At 31.4% G+C, this 25,498-nt stretch overlaps 1 protein-coding gene across 1 annotated transcript in view; it reads left to right on the forward strand.

Moving 5' to 3' along the window:
* Positions 1–399: 399 nt before the first annotated feature.
* LOC115877556 (adenylate kinase isoenzyme 5) overlaps positions 400–25,498 on the forward strand; it is a 106,220-nt gene continuing 81,121 nt past the window's right edge. The window contains exons 1-2 of the mRNA XM_030893797.1: positions 400–721; positions 7,598–7,768. Of these exons, the coding sequence (XP_030749657.1) occupies positions 700–721; positions 7,598–7,768 (193 nt within the window). The 5' untranslated portion in view covers positions 400–699. The remainder of the gene's footprint in view (positions 722–7,597; positions 7,769–25,498) is intronic.

Here is a 25,498-nt window from a genome sequence, read left to right on the forward strand (position 1 = left end):
TAAAGAAAGACTAAAATCCTACGAAAAATATAAATCTCAAGAAAATTAAGAATTTATGCCTGACCACTAAGAAAAAATCCACTTTCACAGAAATCATGCGGCAATGATCTTCTTCGAACGCTCCACATCCCTACAGAAATCCCGCGAAAAATATGAAACCTACGTACATTAATAATTCATTCCGCGCCACAGGTCCAATAAGAACGCTCCCGCTGGAATCGACACTGCCCCTCAATCCCTTCCCGCCCCTCGCCCTGCGAAACGCCATGCGCAGCTGGACAGCGGTCAAGAAAATAACAATGCCGTCTCCGTGGAAACCAATGGCAAGGTGATTATTAATTATTCAAAATCCTTCGCTTTTAGCGCTTTTCCTCGAAGCTAGTTAGTGTCGACGTTCGATCCTGACCGGACGCCCTATCGTGTTGCTTTCCATCGGGATCTTTTCCAGAGTTTTTTCTATCGCGCGCCAAGGAGAGATTTTTGGCGAATAGAAAAAAGACGCTTCGCTATGTAGCTGATTGTTTGACTGTTGGTGTGTTTTTTTCTGTTTTAAGTTGAAGAAGGAAGGGATTTTGTAAAAGAGTTCGCGAGTTCTCGATGAATCATTCCGTACCGTCTCCGCGGCACCCGCGTCTTTGTCTACATCCTTGCGATTTGAGGGCACTGCTCAACTATACTTAAGACGTTTAACAGTGGAATATGGGAATCTGCTTAGATACAGGTAATCAAGTAGTTTTAATAGGTCCTCAAAAAAATCAGTCTTTATAGTAGTAATGGACTGTTATTGTGTACAGGGTTTTCAGCAGGGATAAAACCATTTTTTTAACAAAATATGCCTATTTTTGCTACCGTTTTTATTGTTCTAAACACGATTAACACACCACAAATCGGGATTATGTTTGAAAATTATTTAAAATACTTGTTTTAACTTGATTTTTAACTACATAGTGTAGGTTATATTCAAAATTAGCGATGAGCGAGCTTGGTCTTAGCAGTCTTGGTCTTGCACAGAAAGCAAGACTAAGACTAAGACCAGTGTTCCCGATTTTTCCATAATATTTTAAAAGAAGCAATGCTGATTTAATATAATACAGGGTGGTCCGAACCAAGCCAAACTTCGGCAGCATATTCTGCATATAAAAATAAGTAAAAAGTTCTTATAAATATACAGGATAGCGCACCTCATTCCCCTCGGTTGTTTATACGAAAACAGAAAGATGTAGAAACAAAAATTTTTATGGGTATATGTAGAGAGGCAATGTGCATAATTTAAAATTATTTTGAAATGTACAGGGTGTGTCAGAACTAAGATCCATACCAAAGTTATAATTTTTCTTATGGAACATGCGGTATTTTATTTCATTTTTGGATTCTTGAGCATAAAATAAGGCATTTATTATAAGGGCTGAATATGTTTAAATGTTTTGGTTTTTGAGATATTAAAAGATATTTAAATATGTATGCTATAATAAAAAAGTTTGTTAACACCCTGTACATTACTTTTCAGAGTTAGTTCTTGTGCTGACTTTGAAGCCAGAGAAATAAACTTTACTAAAAAATTTGATTTCTTTCTTAAATGTATACAGGGGTATCAAAAATTGGTGATCTATATTTTAAATATTTATTTTACATAAAAACTTCCTTATTTCAAATACAACACTATGTATCGGATTTTTACGACATTTGTCGTCTCCCGCTTCTCAACTTCCACAGATTTCTGTCTGTCCAGTCTTCTTCCTGGAGGCCCCTAGAATTCATAGCGTCAACTACGCCCTGCTTCCATCTTCGAGGTGGTCTTCTTCCACGTTTCCGCCTTTCGCTTGGTGTCCATGAATGAATTCTTTACGGCCATCGGTTATCATCCATTCGGAGGTGTCCGTACCAACTTAGTATTTTGCCGTCAATGGCGTCGAGAATAGTTTCTTTTTCTCCTATAATTTCTCGCATTCTTTGATTTGAGATGTGTTCCAGTCTTGAAATGCGACAACTTGTTCGTCAAAAATCCATTTCAAGAGACAGCAACTTATTTTTCTCTACTTTGTTTAGCTCCCACGTTTCAGCGCTATAAGTGGTAATGCTTTCTACAATGGCTTTATAAAGCAGAATATTTGTTTTTTGGGAAATTTTGTCACTCCACAACAACGAGTTAAGTTGACCGATAACTCTTTTTCCTTGACTAACTTTATTTGCAATATCTTGAGTGCTTTTTCCATTTGTTGTAAAAGTGACGCCCAAGTATTTAAATGTACAGACATTTTTAATTGTACCGATTCCTACATCCAAATTCTCACGTTCGTCATCACCCACTACCATGTACTCCGTCTTCTTTGTGTTTATTGTTAGGCCGCATTTCGAATATTCCTCATGCAGTTTTCTAAACATATAACTGGAGTCGTCTCTGTCTCCCGCTATCAAGACCTGGTCGTCGGCAAAGAGTAAGGTATATAAATCTTCATCTTCCAACACTTCAGTACTTCCTCCAAATATACTTTAAATAAAGTTGGTGCTAATGAACACCCTTGTCTTAAGCCCTTATTCACAAGAAATTCTTGGGAAATATTGTTTCCAAGTTTAACTGTGCTACTGCAACCCTCGTATAATTTTCTTGTTGCTTGGACATACCAACTACTGATACCAAAATTTTGCATTGACACCCACAACTTACTCAGTGGGACTGTATCGTATGCCTTCTGTAGATCAATAAATGTCAAGTGGACCGTCCTTCCCCTTTCTAGCTTTTTTTCGATTAGATGCTTAAGAGTGAAAATGCCATCAGTACATGAGCGTCCGGTCTAAAACCATTTTGCTCTTCCGATTCCGTTATTTGTGCTTCTATCTTATATTTTAGTACTTTGCCATAGAGTCGAGCAACAGTACAAATGACACTAATTCCTCTATAATTTTTACAGTCGCGTCGGCTCCCTTTCTTAAATATGGACGTAATAATCGCTTTTTTCCATTCTTTGGGCGGGTCTTCTCCATTTAAACATCTACTAAAAATATCTGCCAGAATTTCCGAAACTGCTGAGGGTCAGCCTTTAAAAGTTCTACTGAAACATTTCCCAAACCTGGGGCTTTGCGATTTTTCATTTGTTGGAGGGCTTTATTTACATCTGCAGAGCTTATTAGTGTTGGATGCGGATGAATTCGGTTCTATTTTCCGTCAACAGATTTTGATAATAAGTCTTCCAATCCTCGATCGGAATAATATTCATCATCGCATTCCGTTGATAATGATACAACACTATGTATTTTTTAAAATAAGTCTAAGCATATTTAAATGCTCTTTCAAACTATATTAGGGTTTCCTATACCTATCTAGCTCAGATTTTGAATAAAAAGCGATTTTTCAATAAAATGGCAATCAAGATGGCCGGTGTCGCCATGACAATTTGCTAGTGACAGTTAGTAGCTATTTTCAAAATCGACATTAGTTTATGGGCTTTATTTATAACAGTTTTCTTTTACTTAATTTACCTACAATAGTTTAATAACTAAGTATTTATTATTTTACCTTTCGCGCCGTTGCTTGCGAGCCGAAAGATCTTGAGAAACACGACAAACAGGAAGCGCAAGCAACGCAAGCACAATCAGAAGCAAGAGCGCGAGCAGGATAACGAGCAATGTGGACGCACCTTTATAGTGAGAATCGCGCCTAAAACGTTATGTCTAGACGGAGCTAAAACGGAAAATACTCAAAAACTGTAACAGTCTTCTAAACGGTCGTTTGGTTTGGTTTTAACTGAGACGTTAGATACATGTATGTGTGATAAGTATGACCTAAATTTGATGTATTAATAAATATTTGAAATAATAAATTGAAAACATTAATACCCTGCAATTTGGAGTTGGTATTGGAGTGTGCTTATTATTACTTTTAATTAAAACATAATATACTTTCCAAATAATAAGCTACTCTGACTTGCCATATCACGAACCTCTTTTAATGGAACACCTGCACTTCCTTTTAATATAGAGATATTTATGAATTTTCTAGTAAGAAAACCACTATTAAAAAATGAGAACGAAAGTAGATTCTAGGTTAACAACGAATATAACGATAATTGAAATAAAGAAACAATTTTTACTGAAAGGTGATATAGAATAAGAGTAGAAAGAAATAGCGTGAGGTTATTTCAAAGATAATTGTTTGATTGCATGTTACGTAATGAAATATTTAGAAGCTATTGTCTTGTTTAAAGATACTATTGCGTATCTGATTGAGGATACCTATAAATAAATCTTATATTTTCTAGTATTTAGAATAGGTGGCTATTTTGGGTTATTTTTAGCTAACAGTTAAAATAAATACCATACTCTAAAATATATTACTGCTTAGAGCGATAATATTAATAATAATAATTGCAATCCTCTAGAAAGAGCACTACTAAAACAAAACACTTACATATTGAAATATCTATAACACCCTCTATACTATGTAACAACAAATATTTTAAAAACTTCTATATCAATAAAATGTCAAATATTTTACAAAGGTTCACTTATTTCACTGAGATATATAAAAAAAGTCTTTTGAGACTACCGAAACCCGCTAAAAAAAATTTCCTCAAGCCCTTCATTGCAATTTCACGTTTTTTTTTGGAAATCTTATTAATACTTCAAATTGTCACAACACAACACGATCCGAAACAGCGTTACATCACACAAACCTCGTACCTTAGTGTTTTATAGTCTCAACTAGCATGTACCCGCGACTTCGTTCGCGTCGAATTAATCATTTGTAATGGTAATGATAAAGCAAAAAGCAAGAATTTCCATTAACATACAAACTGGATACAATTTTCTCACATTTATGTCAGCATGTGAAAAAACAATATGCAATATTATTATATAACTTGGTAATATTTGAGGGGTAGTTTTATCTCGTTGGAATTTGACTTTCGAAAAATCCGTTTGCCTAAAATAAGCTTTTTACATCAAGCAGTTTAAGCAGAATCGTGGTTAATCAATTACCCAACTTTTTGGAACACCCTGTATGATTTTTTAAAAAAATTTAAAATATGTAAAAAACAAAATAAATTATGCGTGTCCAAGCGTTTTTCCGAAAGACTAACCGTTTTTTAAATAACAAATATTGTAATATTTGAGGGGCGTTTTTACCCTCTTGGAATTTGAGATTCGAGAAACCCCTCCTTATCGAACCTCTACATCCCTCAGTCAATCCGTTTGCCAAAAATCAACTTTAAACGTCAAGCAGTTTAAGCAGAATCGTGATTACTCAATGGTCATATTTTATGAAACACCCTGTATAGATTTTTAAAAAATCTTATAATTTGTAAAACAACAAAATACGTGTATACGCGTATATGCGTTTAAGAGTTTTTCCGAAAAACTCATCGGTTTTTAAATAAAAAAATATTCTAATATTTGAGGGGTGGTTTCACCCCCTTAGAATTCGAGTTTCAAAAAATCCCTTCTTATCGAACCTCTACACCTTAAAGTCATTTCGTTTTCCAAAAATCAACTTTTTCTGTCAAGCGCTTTAAGCAGGATCGCGATTAATCAATGACCAGATTTTTCGAAACGGCGGCGCGGCAGCGCGAAATACATACTGATAATTTCTGATTTCTGCCGTTGAAGCGCTGCGGTCGGAATTTGTTGAAATCAACTGAAATGCACCAAGCCTATAGTTTATACAAAAATTAAATACATTTAAGTTGTTAAAGTTAAATCTATAATCAAAGTTACGTTAAAAATAGAGAATCAAAGACCAGATACAGTTCATATTAAATTATATTTGGACTTCTTGATCGTATGTGGATAAACTATTACACATAATATTAATTCAGGATTATAATATCTCTAATGAAATATATAAGGTTTATATGTATATACTGAAAAGTTAATTATAGTATTAAATACTTTTTTGACTTTTATATATGTTTTTCTGTCTAACGACTATTAATATTATAAAATAACTTTCTTCTACAATAAAATTCCATTCTGTGACGTTATATATTTTTTTGTGTAACTAAATGGAAAGGAAACCCTGAACCGTTAACAAACAATGTCAGAAAAAGAAAACTTTTTCAAGAAAATATTAATTAAACATTTATTATATCGATAAACAATAAATAAAATAAATAGAAGTAAGTAATTCAGAATACGACTTTTACTAACGACTTTTTATACTTTTTATGTGATTAAGAAAATTTCCTTTTATATGAAAAATACTGCTATATATTTGTACATTCGGTACTGACTAATTTTTGTTCAATGGTGATGCAGTTCATCAATCAGAAAGCAAGGGATGGTTTTTCACAGTAAAATGTATAAAAAATTGAGATTTTTAATAAAAATAATATCAAATTCTTAAGTAATCAGTCATGATAAAATTAACATGAACACCAGTAAAGAAAAATGTAAAGGAAACTTAACCTAACCAACTTAACTGAATTTTAGACAAAAGCCCTAAAATATTGAATTAAAAATGCAAATATCTGTTAAAACATAACAGAAGAAATATTATAGGAACTTCAAAAAAGAAAAGAAGCAAGAACAATAAGATATAGCATTATTACTTATTTAGAAGAGTTTGATTTCGACCGCTAGAAAGTACCAAAGGACTTTCTAATAACACACTAAATTGTTACCGAGGCCCGGTTCTGTAATGGCCAAAAAGATCTGAACCCTAATTGGTAGAATTAATTAGAGTTTCCAAAACCGTGCTAAAATATTTTCGTTCAGCGATTGTGGAGTTCGTCAATTAGCAAGCAAGGGATGGTTCTCAAAAGTAAAACCGATAAAAAATTGAGTTTCAAATGAAAATAATGTCAAATTATTAAGTCATGAGAAAGCAAACATAAACACAAGCGAAAAAAAAAAAGAAAACACATAGGTAGCTTAAAAATTACATCAAACAACATCAACCAACCTCGAAACCAACTTAACTAAATTAGAAAAAAAAACTTAACATTTTCAATTAAAGATGCAAATACCTATAAAAACATAACACAAAAAATATAACTAATACGTTCAGCAATATTATACTAAATAATAAAATAACATATTTAAACTTCAATAATTGCTAACAAACATTATAGAAACTTCAAAACAACTTCAGAAGTAAGAACAGAGTTTACTTTTAAGTTACTTATTTAAAAGAATTTGATTTTCACCGCTAAAAAGTATGAAAAGTTTTTCGCACGTAACAAAAAATATGTTTTTAATTATTACCGAGTCCCGAAAGTACCGAAAGAACCGGGAATTCCCGGTACTTTCGGTACCGGTGGTATTTCCCATTTCTGAACCCTAACGGCGATGCCGCGCCGGCTTCATATCATAAGTTATCGTTGTCGACGTTTTCTTTTCACACTATTATTTTATGGACGTAACAGTTAGTGTTGCAAACTGTTATTAATAAATGACAGTTGTAAACCAACAGATCATTAAATAACTATTTTCGTAATAGTTATTTTTCTAGAAATAACAATTAATCTTGAGAACTGTTATTATAAATGACTGTTGTAAAATAACACATAGCTAAATGACAGAATAAGCTGTGGTTTTGGGTTACCTTAAGGCGAGCCTTAAGGTGTATTTCCGTTTTTTAAGTAAAACTTATCTTTTGTTCCAGAGCAAAGTGATGGATCTCGAGCATTTGAAGAAGGAACGGAAACTTGGGTTCAGAATTCTCCCAGACAACAAAATAGAAACGCCATTACGCCGTCGGCGGGCAAATTCCCGATGCACAACGACGCACCTATACAGTTCGAGTCACCGAAAGTGCCTGTTATATTTGTCCTCGGTAAGTTTAAACATTTTAAAACGCATTTTGCAATCTACAGTTTATTGTACTGTTCATATTAGACCATTTTTAAATGGCATCGTTATATGGTAAATCTATGGCAATAACATAATACGGCTTTACTACTCCTATGAGGCTAGTAAAAACTTTTTCTTTTTATACGACATAATAAATTCTAATATTTTAACGAATTTTATAAAATTAAAAAAAAATGGTAAAATATTTCGATCGATAATTTGTTTCGAAATCCTAAAATCCTCTAACAATATATTGCCAACCATTTCAAACAATGTGTATTAAGGAATTACAGTAAGAACGTTATTTTTGCGTACCCTGTATATTAGTCTATATTTATAGGAAACACAAAATTGTATATAGATAAAACACATTTTTTATAACTGTAGGTATATTACAAAATAACAATATAATATGAATAGAATATCTCTCTAATTATACAAGGTTTACTTGCTGCCTCTGATTTACAATAAACATTTCTTTAAAAATAAAATAGCAAAAATAAGCCAACATAGAAACAACTAAAAATAATAAAAAAATATTAGTTAAAATTTCTCCAAATTTCTTATTTTCCTTATTACATTTTTCAAGTAACATTCTTTCCAACACAGTCAGTTCTCTATTGCTTGTTGGATCGTCATAAGAAAAATTAAACTTTGGCATAATGGATTGAATCTTATTTAATTCAAGATTGTTATTCTCAGACAAACGAATTAATGCATTTAATTTTTTTTCAAAATTGCATCTTACCCAGTTTGTTCTTTTGTATCTAATATTGAATTTTGTGTAATATTTTTTAAGGAATTCTGCAAGTCTAGAATAGTGTTCTTTAACTTGTCTTGTTGCTCTAAATTTTTATTATTATTTTGTTCTATTACGTTATTAATAATTTTAAAGAGTTCTAAAAAAGTCCGATTTCGGGTCGATTCAAGCTCAGTTATTCGTTTCAAAATATTTTCAATTTTGTTTCCAAGTTTCATAATTTCATTTTTCATTCTTTCCTACTTCTGCAATTCCGTCATCGGCATTTTTTAGCAGTCTTTCTAAAATTTCAGTTATATTTTTATGGAAATCAGTTGACAAGGTTTCATTTGACAGGCTGGTGATATGTGATTGGTCATTCATATTACAACGTATACCCAACATGTTGGTTTCATTAAAATAATTTCCACGAGTTACATGTACCTGCTTCGCCGTAAGAATTTGTAGAATTTCTTTTAAATCACGACAGCTCCACATGTTGTTCTCAAAAGAAACGTTTGTTAGATTTGGCATTGCGTTGAATATATTAAACCAGTTATTCGTAGAACTGTATTCCACTGAATATAACAAATTGTCGTTTATATATAATTTTTCTAGATTAGTCAGATTACTAAATGTTTGACAATATAAGGATGACATGTTATTAAAGCTAATGTCCAATATTTCTAGCAGAGAACAGTTGAAAAACTGACAAACATTGCGAAACTTTTCGTTTTCTAAAGCTACATTTGAAATATATAAATATTTTACATTTATGATTCTTGTAGATGCTACAGTAAACTCTTGTAATTTATTATTGTTTAAGTTTAACACAGATAGGTATAAGTCTTTGAATATGTCCGTGCTTAGTGTCGTTATTAAATTATCGTTAAGGTAAATTTCCTGTAGTGATGTTTGAGATTGAAAAACGTTTGAAGGTAAAAATGCAATCCTATTCTTGCTTAAATTTAATATTAACACTTCCGCTGTGGCCCTAATAGGCTAGTAAAGACGCTTTTATAGGTTAAATAAATACTATATTTTACTCCTTTATAGGATAAAATAAATACTAATATTTTTAGGAATTTTATAAAATTAAAAAAAAATGGTAAAATATTTCGATCGATTATTGGTTTTAGAATCGGTACCAATCATTATGGTATTGCCAACCATTTCAATCAATGTGGATCGCTATACAGTAACAACGATATTTTTGCGTACGCTGTATATTAGTCTATATTTCTAGGAAACACAAAATTGTATATAAATAAAACACATTTTTTATAACTGTAGGTATATTACAAAATGACAATATAATATGAATACAATATCTCTCTAATTATACAAGGTTTACTTGCTCCCTCTGATTTACAATAAACATTTCTTTATAAATAAAATAGCAAAAATAAGCCAGCATAGAAACAACTAAAAATAATAAAAACATATTTATTAAAATTTCTCCAAATTTGTTATTTTCCTTATTAAATCTTTCAAGTAACATTTTTTCCAACACAGTCAGTTCTCTATTGCTTGTTGGATTGTGATAAGAAAAATTAATCTTTGGCATAATGGATCGAATCTTATTTAATTCAAGATTGTTATTCTCAGACAAAAGAATTAATGCATTTAATTTTTTTTCAAAATTTGATGCATTAGTTTCCCCAGTTTTTTCTTTTGTATCTAATATTGAACGTTGTGTAATATTTTTTACGGAATTCTGCAAGTCTAGAATAGTGTTCTTTAACTTGTCTTGTTGCTCTAAATTTTTATTATTATTTTGTTCTATTACGTTATTAATAATTTTAAAGAGTTCTAAAAAAGTCCGATTTCGGGTCGATTCAAGCTCAGTTATTCGTTTCAAAATATTTTCAATTTTGTTTCCAAGTTTCATAATTTCATTTTCATTCTTTCCTACTTCTGCAATTCCGTCATCGGCATTTTTTAGCAGTCTTTCTAAAATTTCAGTTATATTTTTATGGAAATCAGTTGACAAGGTTTCATTTGACAGGCTGGTGATATGTGATTGGTCATTCATATTACAACGTATACCCAACATGTTGGTTTCATTAAAATAATTTCCACGAGTTACATATACCTGCTTCGCCATAAGAATTTGTAGAATTTCTTTTAAATCACGACAGCTCCACATGTTGTTCTCAAAGGAAACATTTGTTAGATTTGGCATTGCGTTGAATATATTAAACCAGTTATTCGTAGCACTGTATTCCACTGAATATAATAAATTGTCGTTTATATATAATTTTTCTAGATTAGTCAGATTATTAAATGTTTGACAATATAAGGATGAAATGTTATTAAAGCTAATGTCCAATATTTCTAGCACAGAACAGTTGAAAAACTGACAAAAATTGCGAAACTTTTCGTTTTCTAAAGTTACATTTGAAATATATAAGTATTTTACATTTATAATTATTGTAGATGCTACAATAAACTCTTGTAATTTATTATTGTTTAAATTTAACACAGATAGGTCTAACTCCATGAATACGTCTGTGCTTAGTGTCGTTATTAAATTATCGTTAAGGTAAATTTCCTGGAGTGATGTTTGAGATTGGAATATATTTGAAGGTAAAAATACAATCCTATTCTTGCTTAAATCTAATATTTTCAGTTCCGCTGGTCCTAGTAACAGATGGTCATCTAAATCATTTAAAACGTTCTGTGATAAATTAAGTCTTTCCAGTGTATATAATCTGTAAAATAGACCGCCACCTATCCTCGAAATATTATTTTTAGCCAGGTTTAAGTCTTTTAGTTCAGGACAGGAACTGGAGAATGTCGATTCAATTTTATTAATAGAATCATTAGTCAAACTTAATTTTTTTATATATTTGGTACTCGAGAATGGTAATAGTACTGAAATGTTTACGTTTGATATATCCAATGCTGTTCTTGCTCCATATTTGTCGCTAATCGTATCTGTTATATACGTAAAATTATTTGAATTGATATATGTACAAAATACTTCGTCAATGCCGTAGTAATTAAAATCCACAGAAATATATCTGGTTTCGCAGTTATCGTCCATATCGTCTGCGTTATTCGAATAAACCCACAAGAGTATAATTGTGAACGACCAAAAGTTTTTCATTGTAAACCTGTAAATAATAATCATAGTTATAATGGTAGCAAAAGGCATATTTAAAAAAAAATACCCTGCGATCGAGAAAATCAATCGAAATAACATTATGATAAAAAAAACGGCGTCAGCGATGGCTATGACCCAAAATGAAGCTCGCTGTCGTTTTATAGGTATATTAAACCAGAAATTATATGGAAAATGTCATCGATGTTCATTTCCAAGCCAACTGGACGCCGTTTTTTCTCTTAGGCATTTTTCGAAGGTTGCAGATCGATGATAATTTTGGCGAGGTCAAGCTCTAGACGTCATTTACTTAGCCTGTACTCTTCTTTATTTTTTAATGGCGCTTATTGCCAATTGATCTTAAGAGTCTATAGTCTATAGTCTATTACGCTGTACTGTTCTGATCGCTCTCAGGGATTGGGTACAGTGGGTGTGTGGCCGAAGGAAATATATCTTATATTTCAGAAATCTGGCTTAGCCCGATCCTGTCGTGTTAAATCATATCCAAACATTCCAAACACACGTACTTTGATTAAGGTTTGCAGAGCTTCAGCATTTACCATAAAATAGCGAGCAATTTATTACAAAACCATATAAATTATATATCACTGTAATCACCAAACTTCAACCTGTTTCCGTATTGTAACAGAATTTTAAATTATATCTTTATTTTCTAGAAAATTTAGTCCAAACGGAAGGAATATTTTGACCATCAAAATCTTAAAAATAAAGAAGTTGTCTAAAAATGTGCTACAATTTGGATATAGTATAATCCTTTATCTTTAATTTCCTTCTTCATTTGTGTAAAAATACTTAGACAGTTTTACATAAAGCGTTAAATGCCGAAAGCTTATTTTGCTACTTTTTCGGACTAGTGTAATGGAGTCTTAAGAAGGTTGTAATTTATTTTTATATTGAGTAAAAATGATTAAAATTCAAGAACAAATAATTGTTTGAAATATATTTGTGTGTCTGAAAACGTTCAATCCTTTTTCGATCTTTCAATAATAATTCGAAAACAGCATGTTTAGTCGTGACTGAGTAAGTTATTAAAACTACTTTTTCAACTTGTCAAGCTTTCGGGAAATTTATTCCCATCATCAGGACAGTTTGAATTGAATGAGTCAATTAACAAAACAATATCCTTGCACAATAAGGCCTTACAAATTAACATCATTGGACATTGGAATTACAAAAAATTCCCTATATAATAGTTCTTTACAGTACAAGTGTGTTTATGAACATGATTACAACAACGAGTGTGAACGATAGACCGAGTTGTTCTAATCACACGAGTGTTGTAATCATGTTTAAACGCACGTGTCATGTACTAGGTTTTATCTACAACTGAAAAATAAGAAAATGCTGTTTTAATTTTCGTTTATTAGTTGTTTTTCATTATTATAAAAACTAGTTGTGTTATAGATTCATAACACCACTAGTTGTGTTATGAATCTCATAACGTAACTGAAATACTAAAAAAATAGTGACGTAAAAACGTTATAACTAAACGGTTGTGGATAAAAATATTTAAAATACATATGGCCATCTATAGACGCTCTCATTTATAAAATTACTCAAAAATAAATTGCTACATTGTTGTTTCGAGCTCAATCAAACAGTAACTCTAGAGTTGAGTTTTATAATACTATGTAACTAATAGTGTAAATTTTAACAAGTTTTATGTCAATTTTTAGTTAATGACGTCCAGAGATTGACGTCGCCAAAATTATATATTATAGTACTGAAATATATATATTAGTACTGAAATTGCGTAAAGGTAAACAAGGATTTAAAAGTTATTCAAAAAAATTTAAGTTAATTTAGAGTAAATGGTATTTTATATGGAGAGGAATCTTTTACCAATCCCTGTACATTTAGGTAGTGAGATAACATTTGGTAACGTGGTGTAGTTTTCCAATCCCTAGAACTTTTATTAATAACTTTTCATCGTATTTTTACATATACAAGTACTTTTTTCTTATAGCGTTTTCCATTTTTTTCAAACTTTTTAACACTCGGTATATACATTTGTAAAAATAATATGCCAGTTGGTCGTTTAAGCTCAAGCAGGAGTTTTTATGAAGAATAACTTTTTTTCATAAACCCACAAATAAAAAAGTTTTCCGTCTTTGGGAGTCAATCCGTGGACACACTGTATATTCGTCGGCTTTATGACGAAAAGGCGTATCTCGATTTTTGCTACTTTTCAGGAGAGCAATTTAAAGAAAATCGCTTACTAAAGGCCAACTAAAGGCCAATAAAACTAAAGTCTTTAATTTTTTAATACTGTTTTTGTATTAACACTTAAACGGAGACATTGAGGAAATGTTCTAAAGATAAATTGAGCGTAAATTCTAATAAATAATTTATTTTTAGTTGTTTAATAGAGATAGGTCTTTTTGTTATATTAATAATAAATTTATTTCCGAACGAATAGTATACATACGCCCATGTAAAATAAATTTAAAAATGATGGTAAAATGTTCCTAATAAGAAAAAAATATACAATATTCACATTATGGATTACATACAAGAAAATACAGTACATACCTACAAGAAAATATCTCGAAATGACCAAAAAATCAGGATCAAATATTTTTAAATACTTTTATTCGCGTTGGATTAAAACAACTGCAAACAAAGACAAAGTTTATTCTAGAAGCAAAGACAAAATAAGTTAAAATACTCTCATCTAGCTTATTTAAATAATATTGTTCTTTTTATACAAAAATACATTTTTAACTAATTCACCGAAGGCGAATTACCCGAAAACAATTGATCGAAAAGAAAATTAACCAAAAAGATATTTGCCCGAACAGAAAAATCATCGAATTTCAATTAACAGCAATAAAAATTACCCAAAATGTCGATTTTTTGTAAAAGATTGTTCTAATACAGGGCATTTAAACACACGGTCCATTTAATAAAAACCAAACTAAACAAAAAATGTTTCTTCATTCGTGCCTTTTTGATACAAATAACTGTGGAGTATCAGTTTCTGTTTTCCCTGTTCACTGATAACAAATTGGACTTCCATTCTACGTGTTTATGCCGGATGATGATAGGCACAATAAATAAATTTTTCCAAATATTGGCAGGGATGAGACAATGAAAATTATTGTATTTTTGGGGCAACTTTTTGGTTCGCTAAAATGTTCTTAGGGAAATTATGATTTCGGGAAATTTTCCATTAGGGCAATCTTCGTTTCGTTTGTTTTGCTTTCGGTCAATTTTCCTTCGGCCATTTATTCTCGGACAATTTTTTGGATACACAATACAGCTGTGTCCAGAGTCTAGCTCATTCTGACCATGGTTTTTGGCAAAAAAATAAGACTCAAAACCATACTGTAAAAGAGAGCTGCTGCCATGATAGAAGTTTTATTTTGCCCCAAGCAACCATCAGAAAATAATTAGACAGAATGCGTGATTTTCTCTCGCATGCATTTTCATAACTTAAAACAAAAGGACCTATCTCAAATTTCATTTTTCTTATAGTATAACCATTGGAAAAAAGCAAAATAAAAACACTAAATCACCACAATACACCAAAACACTTTTACTTTTACACTGTATTGATATTTGGTGTATTGTGGTGATTTAGTGTTTTTATTTTGCTGTGTAACACCAAAGGTTCCAACCCTCAACTGTAATAACCATTGGTATAACAATTGATATAACAAAGAGCCCTATCTCAACATACGTCTCTTCGTCATAACGAAGAATTCTAGCAAATGAGATGGGGCAAATTTTTAAATGAATATGAAATGAAAAAGGTATAATATTGAGATGCGCAAATTTGCTATGTTAAAAAATGACCCAATGGGCATGTCATGACGTTGATATCTCAAAATCGCCAAAAATCGAGATACGCCTTTTCGTCATAAAACCGACGATATATACGATTGTTATTCCCCAGCCGTCTTTAACATCGTTTTTTTTCGAAATTTCGAAAATTATAATGACTTGGCATTTACCGGCTATAACTATATTGTACTAATTGTTAAATTAAATATATTATATTAATAAAATATTATCTTTTAATTCATATACATAGAATAAAAATATGATAAAAAGTTCATTAAATTTTAGAAGTATAAAATTATGCAGTTTAATTTGTTTAGTCAATTTAATACGAAAATTTAAATAAAATACATATTCTGGAAAAACACCCGTGCCCATTTCAGTTTTGCATTTCCTTGTTTTTAATACATACATTTATTTTGCTCTTAAAACTAACAAAATAATATCGTCACAAAAAAGTAAACAAATGAAAAAACTTACTTTGTCATCATCTAAGGACACTCAATGCTTTCCCTTGAGAACTTTCTGGTCTTCCTTTTTTTTTTCTTAGCGCTTCTTCAGTGACTCCAATGCTTGTTCCTTGTATCGGGCGCCTTGCTGCTTTTTTAAATTTTCTTCACTAATAATTTTTGTCACTGGTATATATGACTTCAATTTTAATTAATAGTGAAATGACAATGCAATGAGTGAAACTGTCGATGTTGTTGACCGTTTAGTAGCAACCATGTAGACAAGGGGCAACTGTCGACTGCCCTTTCGCAGATCTTTAGGATCCTTAAATAACTTCTAAAACTACAAATAGTCAGAGGCGTACTTTTCAATTCGGTATTCATAAAATTACTTTTCAATAGGTTTGTTCCAACATAGCGGAAAACCTTTCTTGGTATGGTTACGCTTATGCGCAGTAGAGAAAATGCGTTCCATCGACGAGAGTATCGTTTAGTTTTTTTTGCGTTCCAACCAGAATTGTAATCGTTCGTGAGTTGTATGGCTGTTTGTCAGCTGATTATTTATTGTTTTTTTTATTATTTAAACTGGCTATTTGTTTTTAATTTGCTGATTCCTCAAGTTTCATTTGGTATTTATCTTTTTTTAATATTTTAAATAAATCTTTTCATATTTTTGTACTAAATATGACGAGTGACGAAGAGGACAGTGATATTGTGTATGTGGATACCACTGAAGATGATTTCAAACTTTTGTTATGTAAAGCTACTAGGTAATTTCGTATTAACTAAAAAATAAATAATAAATAAATAAATTCAATAATCCGTAATAAATAAATCCAATAAAATACAAAATTCGAAATTTATATCTAAAATGTGTCTAACCTACCGGGTGCATCTCAAAAGTGGCTCATCCCTATAACTTTTTTATTTTTTCAGATAAAAAACAAGATTTGGTGTAGTATATGACATAAATTAGGATTGATTGACGTATTCAATTGGTTTTGGTCGCTTCCTGTTTCACCGGAAATGACTACAACTTTTGATTTTTAAATGGCACCCTCGATATTTTTTTACTTTATTCGATAGAAATTGACATTCTGAATAGAATGACATATCATATGCCAACTTTTGACATTCTCGCTTAATAAAAAATTGTATTTTAAAATTTAATCTAGCGTGCCATGGCTATGTAAAAACACTAATTCTTAATCAAGGAGCCTTGGAAAAATAGATTTGATCGTTTAATGTTTTTAGTGTCTTGTCCTGGCCAGTTAGAAAATGATTAAATCGTATTTTTAATTATATCTCAATTTTTTCAAATGGAACAAGGGTGGCTCATTAGCATATTTGGAAAAAGCATTTTTTACGAATAATTTGATACCACACACTTGGTATTTCGAGTATTTATTTATTTGTGTCAGAAGCATCATCAAGATTACATTTCATATACATATAATATCACATACAACAACAATAACAGCAATAATTACATATAATAATAATAATAATAATAATAATAAGTAAAATTGCAAACATAAAAGTTATACATGAAACCACAGTACATAAAATATCAATAACTTATCTTTTTTGGTATTTCGAGTCAAATTTTCGTTACGAACCGCAAGTTATAATTCCAAATAAATCATATGCGAAAATGTCAAAAGTTGACATATGATATGTCATTCTATTCAGAATGTCATTTTCTATCGAATAAAGTAAAAAAATACCGAAGTTGTCATTTAAAAATCAAAAGTTGTAGTCATTTCCGGTGAAGCAGGAAGTGATCGAAAACAATTGAATAGGTCAATCAATCCTAATTTATGTCATATACTAACATACCAAATCTCGTTTTTTTAACTGATCAATTAAAAAAGTTATAGGGGCGAGCCACTTTTGAGACGCACCCGGTATATTAATAATTAAAAATTAGGTTTGGAATTTGATTCTAAAATCAGTTCAACAGCTGTTCCAACCGGCAATTAATTTTGGTCACACAATAACTAATTTTGGTATAGCAACAGAACAGTCCAAGTCGACATATGCGTACAAATCCCATGCTGGCGATCTCAATTAAAGTTCGAGAACTGTACAAATTTCTCTGTTGGAACAAACTTAATATTAGACAACAAATTGCTTCGAAAGAAAAAACTAGTCTAAGGTCTAGACATAATATATATGCAAGGTATTGTCATAGATTAATTACGCAGATGCCCATCTATATAACTAAATATAATCTATTTTACTTTATGATGTAATTTCTCCACGTACTAATATTAATAGAACTGGGAATTTCTAAAACTATTGTTGGGTCGTTTATGACTTGAAGGAATAAATAAGGTTTATGGTGGCAATTCTCCCCCTCGTTGATAATATTCTAATGAGGTACAAATTCTGAATACAGTAGCGTTTTTTAATACATTTTAATATGCAATGCGATACCGGGTGTTTTTCAAAAGTGGCTTACCTCTACAGTGGCGGACTAAGCCTGTCGGGGGCCCGGGGCGGCGAAGCTAAATGTGACCCCCGGTCTGTTTAGATAATGATATACTTCTAATGCACATTTTGTAAAAATTGAATGATGTAATGGTTGATAAAATTCAAGTATTTATACAGGGTGTCCCCGGCTGAGCCTGCGTTAGAAGTTTCTAGTGAACTACAATATCTTGATATGAGATTTTGTGCATATCATTGTTTCACTTGGTTTCACAATGAGATCTATCGATTAAAAATATTTTCAATATAGCGGCACTTTCGGAAGTACCGGAAGTTGACAGCAACTTTCTTGTTTTAAATAGGTCACCCCATTTTTTATTACATACTTAAATTCTCTGTAAAATTTATATGAATTTTGATGTTAAACATTCTATACCTAACGTTAATCGTTTTTGAGAAAAAAAAAATTATAATTTTTGTAGGAAAAAAAAACTCAAAGAAAGTCTGTCAAAGCCTAATCGTCAAATTTAATGATTGCCACAGCCACTGTACCATAAAGAGAAGACATGTGGCTATCTATGTCAAAAATTAAATTGTACGAATGTCATATAATAATGGCCACAGCTATCATGGAATTGAGCGATTAAAAAATTATCATAAATCATTTTTTTTTCAAATGGAAATCCACTTTTTTTATTTCACTCGTTAAAAGGCTTTCGTTACTTTCGTTTTTAAAATTTGTTACTTTTTGACTATACATGTTCCTGTACCTAAAATAAATCGTTTTTAAGTTATTTAAGATTTAGCTTAAGCCTATATTTTTCTTGATTTTAACCAGTAGCCTATGAGAGTATATTATTAAAATATCAACTATTAGATATCACTACAACACAAGAACGAAAATTCGAGATATATTTATATAAATACACTTTTTAAACTTTTAAGCAGAAGTAGTTATAATATAGGAAATTCAAATAATTCATTTTCTGACAGATGGAAATAAATTCTGACTGTTTAACACTTCATGTCAAAGGAAGCTAAACAAAATCAAGAAAAATATATGTTTTCAAACTAAATCTTAAATAACTTAAAAACGATTTATTTTAGGTATAGGAATATGTCTAGTTAAAACGTAACGAATTGGAAAACCTTTTCACTAGTGAAGTAAAAAAAGTGTGTTTCCATTTGAAAAAAAATTATTTATGATAATTTTTTAATCGCTCAATTCCATAACAGCTACCGCCATTATTATATGACATTTGAACAATTTAATTTTTGAAATAGATAGCCACATGTCTTTTTTATGTCACAGGGGCTGTGATAATCACTAAAATTGACTTTTAGGCTGTACAAATTTTTTTGATAGGTATTTTTCGTCCAAAAATTTTAAATATTTTTTTCTTAAAAATGCTTCCGGGGAAATACCGCGACAAAATATCGCGATTTTGTAAGTCCTCCAAGATCCGAGGGGCCCCTACGCTGTCTCAGGCCCGTGGCCCCCGTTATACTAAAGACTTCACTGCTCATCATCAGTAATGAAGCTAGAATAGAAGTTATGCTGTGCATTGGTTGTAATTTAAAATGTTTATTCAGTAAAAATAAATAATGAAACCATTGAAAAATAACTTAAAAGCTAAAATAAATAAATTCAGTCTCAAAATATAATAATAATTATTCGATATTTTAAACAAAGAAAATTACCCCTAGATTTAATTTCCTAAATAGAAAATGCCATTGACAATTACTGGGGCCTGATAATTGATAATTAAGTAAATATCTGCTTCCATTTATACTGTTTATAGTTGGCGTATAGGTACGTATGGTTTGCATACTCCACCTACAAACTGTTTTATAACTATTGAACACATATTGGCCTCGTTTGCCAGTTGAATAAAAAATTACTTCTACCTTTTTTTTTAGATAAATAAACGAGATTTGGTACGTTAGTATATGACAAATCAGGATTGATTGACTTATTTAATTGTTTTCGGACACTTCCTGTTTCACCGGAAATGACTACAACTTTTGATTTGTATATGACACTCTCAGTATTTAATTTTTTTTTAATTTATTCGATAGAAAATGACATTCTGAATAGACTGACCTATCATATGTAAACTTTTGACATTTTCGCTTAAAACAAAATTGAATTTTATATTTTAATCTACAGTGCCATTGCTGTGTTAAAAAACCTAATTTTTAATCAAGGAGCCTTGGAAAAATAGGTTTATTTTTTATTTTTTAATCATAACTCGATTTTTTTAAATGGAACAAGGTTGGCTCATTAGCATATCTGGAGAAAGCATATTTTTATGAATAATCTATACGTGTCTATACTAATAAAATCCTTAAGTGAGACTGACTCACTGATTAATCACGATCCTGCTCAAACCACTCAACGTAAGAAGCTCAATTTTGGCATACAGGTTGATTCTGGGGTGTAGAGGTTCGATAAGAAGGGATTTTTCGAAATTCCAGTTCCAAGGGCGTGAAACCACGCCTCAAATATTACAATATTTTTTATTTGAAAAACTGTCAAGTTTCCTAAAAAACGCTTAAACACGTATATTTTATTTTGTTTTTTTTACACATTTTAAGATTTTTTAAAAATGTATACAGGATGTTTCGAAAAATCTGGTCATTGATTAATCACGATCCTGCTTAAAGCCCTTGACGTAAAAAGCTGAATTTTTGGAAAACGGATTGACTTTAGGGTGTAGATAGGTTCGATAAGAAGGGATTTTTCGAAATTCTAGTTCCAAGAGTGTGAAACCACCCCTCAAATATTACAATATTTTTTATTGAAAAAACGGTCAAGTTTCAGAAAAAACGCTTAAACACGTATTTTATTTTGTTTTTTACATATTTTAAGATTTTTTAGAAATGTATACAGGGTGTTTCAAAAAATCTAGTCATTGATTAATCACGATCCTGCTTAAAGCGCTTGACGTAAAAAGCTGATTTTTGGAAAACGGATTGACTTTAGGGTGTAGAGGTTCGATAAGAAGGGATTTTTCGAAACTCGAATTCTAAGGGGGTGAAACGACCCCTCAAATATTAGAATATTTTTTATTTAAAAACCAGTGAGTTTTTCGGAGGAAAAACCCTTAAACACGTATATTTTATTTTGTTGTTTTACATATTTTAAATTTTTTTACAAATTTACACAGGGTGTTTCATAAAATATGACCATTAAATAATCACGATTGCTGCTTAAACTGTTTGACATTTAAAGCTGATTTTTAGCAAACGGATTGACTGTGGGGTGTAGAGGTTCGATAAGGAGGGGTTTCCCGAATATCAAGTTCCAAGAGGGTGAAACCACCCCTCAAATATTACAATATTTGTTATTTAAAAAACGGTTCCTCTTTCGGGAAAACGCTTGGACACGCATAATTTATTTTGTTTTTTTACATATTTTGAAATTTTTTAAAAAATCATACAGGGTATTCCAAAAAGTTGGGTATGGATTAACCACGATTTTGCTTAAACTGCTTGACGTAAAAAGCTTAATTTTGGCAAACGGATTTTTCGAAAGTCAAATTCCAACAAGATGAAACTACCTCTCAAATATTACCAACTTATATAATAATATCGCCATATTGTTTTTTCTCATGCTGACATAAATGTGAGAAAATTTTGTCCAGTTTGTATGTTAATGGAAATTCTTGCTTTGCTTTATCATCACCATTACAAATGATTAATTCGACGCGGGCGAAGTCTCGGCTACATTTGATATAAAACACTTGGTATTTCGAGTCAAATTTTATGGCCTATTTTTTGTACTCTAAATTTAAATTTATTTGTTCTAATTAAATTGAGAATGTCAAAAGTTGACATATTATATGTCGTTCTATTCCGAATGTCATTTTCTATGAAATGTGAAGTAAACAAATACCGACAGTATCATTTAAAAATCAAACGTCGTAGTCATTTCCGGTGAAACAGGAAGTGACCGAAAACAATTAAATTCGTCAATCAATCCTAATTTATGTCATATATAAATATACCAATCTTAGTTTTCTTATTAGAAGAAATAAAAAAGTTACAGGGGTATTGTTATGATTTATATGATTTCCTTCTAATTTTTGTAATTCTCTACACTTTATCAAATTAAAGTGTACTGTCTCTAAGTTCTTAAGATTTTTCGTAGACATACATACATATAGCCATTACTCGCTGACGAGTATTCGACACACATCAGAAGATGGTCACGCAAGGCGTTTTCTTTCATGAGCTTTTCTGTGGCTGAAAAGCCCGATACGTCATGTTATCTGCCTACCGCATTCAAAAATCCCATGGCTTTTTTGCCTCTTTACTTTTTGGTTGTCGCTGTTAACTGAGTTTACAATTCTTCTCCATTGCGTTCTATTGTGAGCTGCCTCTTTCCACTCATTCTGCATGTTAATCCCCTTTAAGTTTTCGTGGAAAATGTCCTTGTACCTTTTCAGTTGTCCACCCGGCCTCCTCTTACCGTCTGCAAGCTCACCGTAAAGCAGAGATTTTGGTATGCGGTTTTCTTGCATTCTGCATACGTGACCAGCCCATCTTAAGCGGGATTTTGTAACCATGACTCCAATACTCTCGCAGTTAGCTTTTTCAAGGACCGATACGTTTTAGATATGATGTAACCACTGGATTCTTAAGAGTTGTCTAAGGTGTCTCTGTTGCAACTTGTTTAATGCGTTCATGTGTCGGCGGTACAGCATGCGGCACCCAGGTTTCGCTCCCATATAACATGGTGGGGATTATAATTGCTCGGTACATTGCAAGTTTCGTTTTTGTACTCAAATCATGATTGTAGAAAACTCTGTCTTTTAAATTCCAGAATGCTCTTGAGGCGTTGCTAATCTTGTGCTGAATTTTAGAATCAATATTGGCCTTTTCCGAAATCAAACTGCCGAGGTAATTGAATTCCGCCACAACATTTTACGTAGACATGAACACAAAAAGACAAATGCCTAAAATTATTATTAAAGCAGTATCGTTATTAAAACTAAACAAACTACGTTAAAAAGCTTGCGCTTTTCAAAATGGTTAAAAACTATTAAAACTTTAATACCTACTCAATGAACCGGCTTTGAACTAAATGTAATGCTTTTATCGATTTTATCAAACATGTCATACATGTTTCATAAATTATTTTCTATTTTTTTAAGAATATTTGTATTATAAACTACCTAAAAATAACATATTTACTATTAATCATTATATTAAAGTAGTATGGATTTCATATTTCGATAGAATTCTCATAAATTGTGTGATTTATGACAAAAACAAGTTTTATACAATTAACTCCCATTCAAGATATCTTATACACATATTATACTAGTTTCAAATATTAAACTGTGAAAATATACCACTGACTAATAGAGAGCTGGCTACATAAAAAACCTTATCATCGTTACATGGCTAATTTTTTGTGTGAAGTATTCTTTTGTGTAGCCATTGTGAAATAGTCATGTCTGCCAGCGCGATCCCGGGGCTTAAAGCGGGGCGGCCAATCGAAAGGGTGAAATTTTGACACTAAAAATATTATAAGGTACACGAGTTATAATTGCCAAATAGCTTTTATTTATTATTAGGAAACGTGTAAAATTGTTGACAGACATTTTTCTCGTGGCTGAAATGGCGGCAGACAACGCGAAAGAGGCATAGAATTTTGACAAAAGAAAATCATCGCATACGTGCATGTCGGTTGGTGGAATGTCATGTTTATTGTTAATTAATTTAAAAAGCCGTATGCAAAAGGGCAGACAAAAAATCGTTATTGAAATAATAAAACTTAAATAAAATAAAACTTAGAAAAAATACTTAAATGGATGAGACGGCCAACGTTCCCTGAATAAAGCCCTAGAGTAATATCGCGCTTTTGATAACTGTCTGCAGCTGATTGAGCCACGATCTTTTTGTCTACCCTTTTGCATACGGCTTTTAAAATAAATATATATGACATTTCACCAATCGGCATGCAAATATGCCATAATTTTTTTCACTCAATTTCATGCCTCTTTCGCGTTGTCTGTCGGCATTTTAGCGACTAGAAAAATATCTGCTAACAATTTTCCACGTTTCTTAATAACAAATAAAAGCTCTTTTCGCAATTATAACTCATGTATCTTATAATATTTTTAGTGTCAAAATTTCACCCTTTCGATTGGCCGCCCCCGCTTTAAGCCCCGGGATCGCGCTGGCAGACATGCCTATTTCATAATGGCTACACAAAAGGATATTTCACACAAAAAATTAGCCCTGTAACGATGATAAGGTTTTTTTAGTAGTAGCCAGCTTTTAGACTATAATTCAAGATGTTATAAAATTGTGGAAAAATACTAGACGAGTGCATTGATTTTTTTTTGTAAATAAACTTAGTGCACCTTAATTGTCTTTGATGACTTATTGATTTTAAAATAAAATATACAGAGTTACAATAAAATAAGTTAAAAGTCTTAACCTCTGCAGGCATGAGTTTAGCCGAATACTAGATATTCGACTGAATTTGAACCAAACATTCGGTCCAATACGGAATAATAGAAATACTGACCTCGGTTTCCTACAAAGCAGTACCGCAAAAGAGCAGTCGTAATTTGACGGTGATATACGCCGCTAAAAGGCGTGTATACTGGGTGCGTCTCAGAAGTGGCTCAGACCTATAACTCTCTTATTTCTTCAAATAAAAAAAATCGAGATTTGGTATGTGACTATATGACATAAATTAGGACTGATTGACGTATTCATTTGTGTTTGGTCACTTCCAGTTTCACCGGAAATGACTACAACTTTTGATTTTTAAATGGAACCCTCGGCATTTTTTACTTTATTCGATAGAAAATGACATTCTGAATAGAATGGCATATCATATTTCAACTTCTGAGATTTTCGCTTAAAAAATTGTATTTTAAATTTCAATCTAGAGTGCCATGGCTGTGTTAAAAGCACTAATTAGCATTTTATACGAATAATTTGGTACCGCACACTTGGTATTACGAATCAAATTTTCGTTATGAATCGCATGTTACAATGTCAAATAAACCATATGCGAAAATGTCAAAAGTTGCCATTCGATATGTCATTCTATTCAGAAAGTGGCTTCAGTGGCTCCGGTAGTCATTTCCCGTGAAACAGGAAATGACCAAAAATAATTGAATATGTCAATCAATCCTAATTTATGTCATAAACTAA

Source organism: Sitophilus oryzae, unplaced genomic scaffold (genome assembly GCF_002938485.1).
Source record: "Sitophilus oryzae breed Bouriz unplaced genomic scaffold, Soryzae_2.0 scaffold_1494_pilon_pilon, whole genome shotgun sequence".
In the NCBI taxonomy this organism is placed as follows: Eukaryota; Metazoa; Arthropoda; class Insecta; order Coleoptera; family Curculionidae; genus Sitophilus; species Sitophilus oryzae.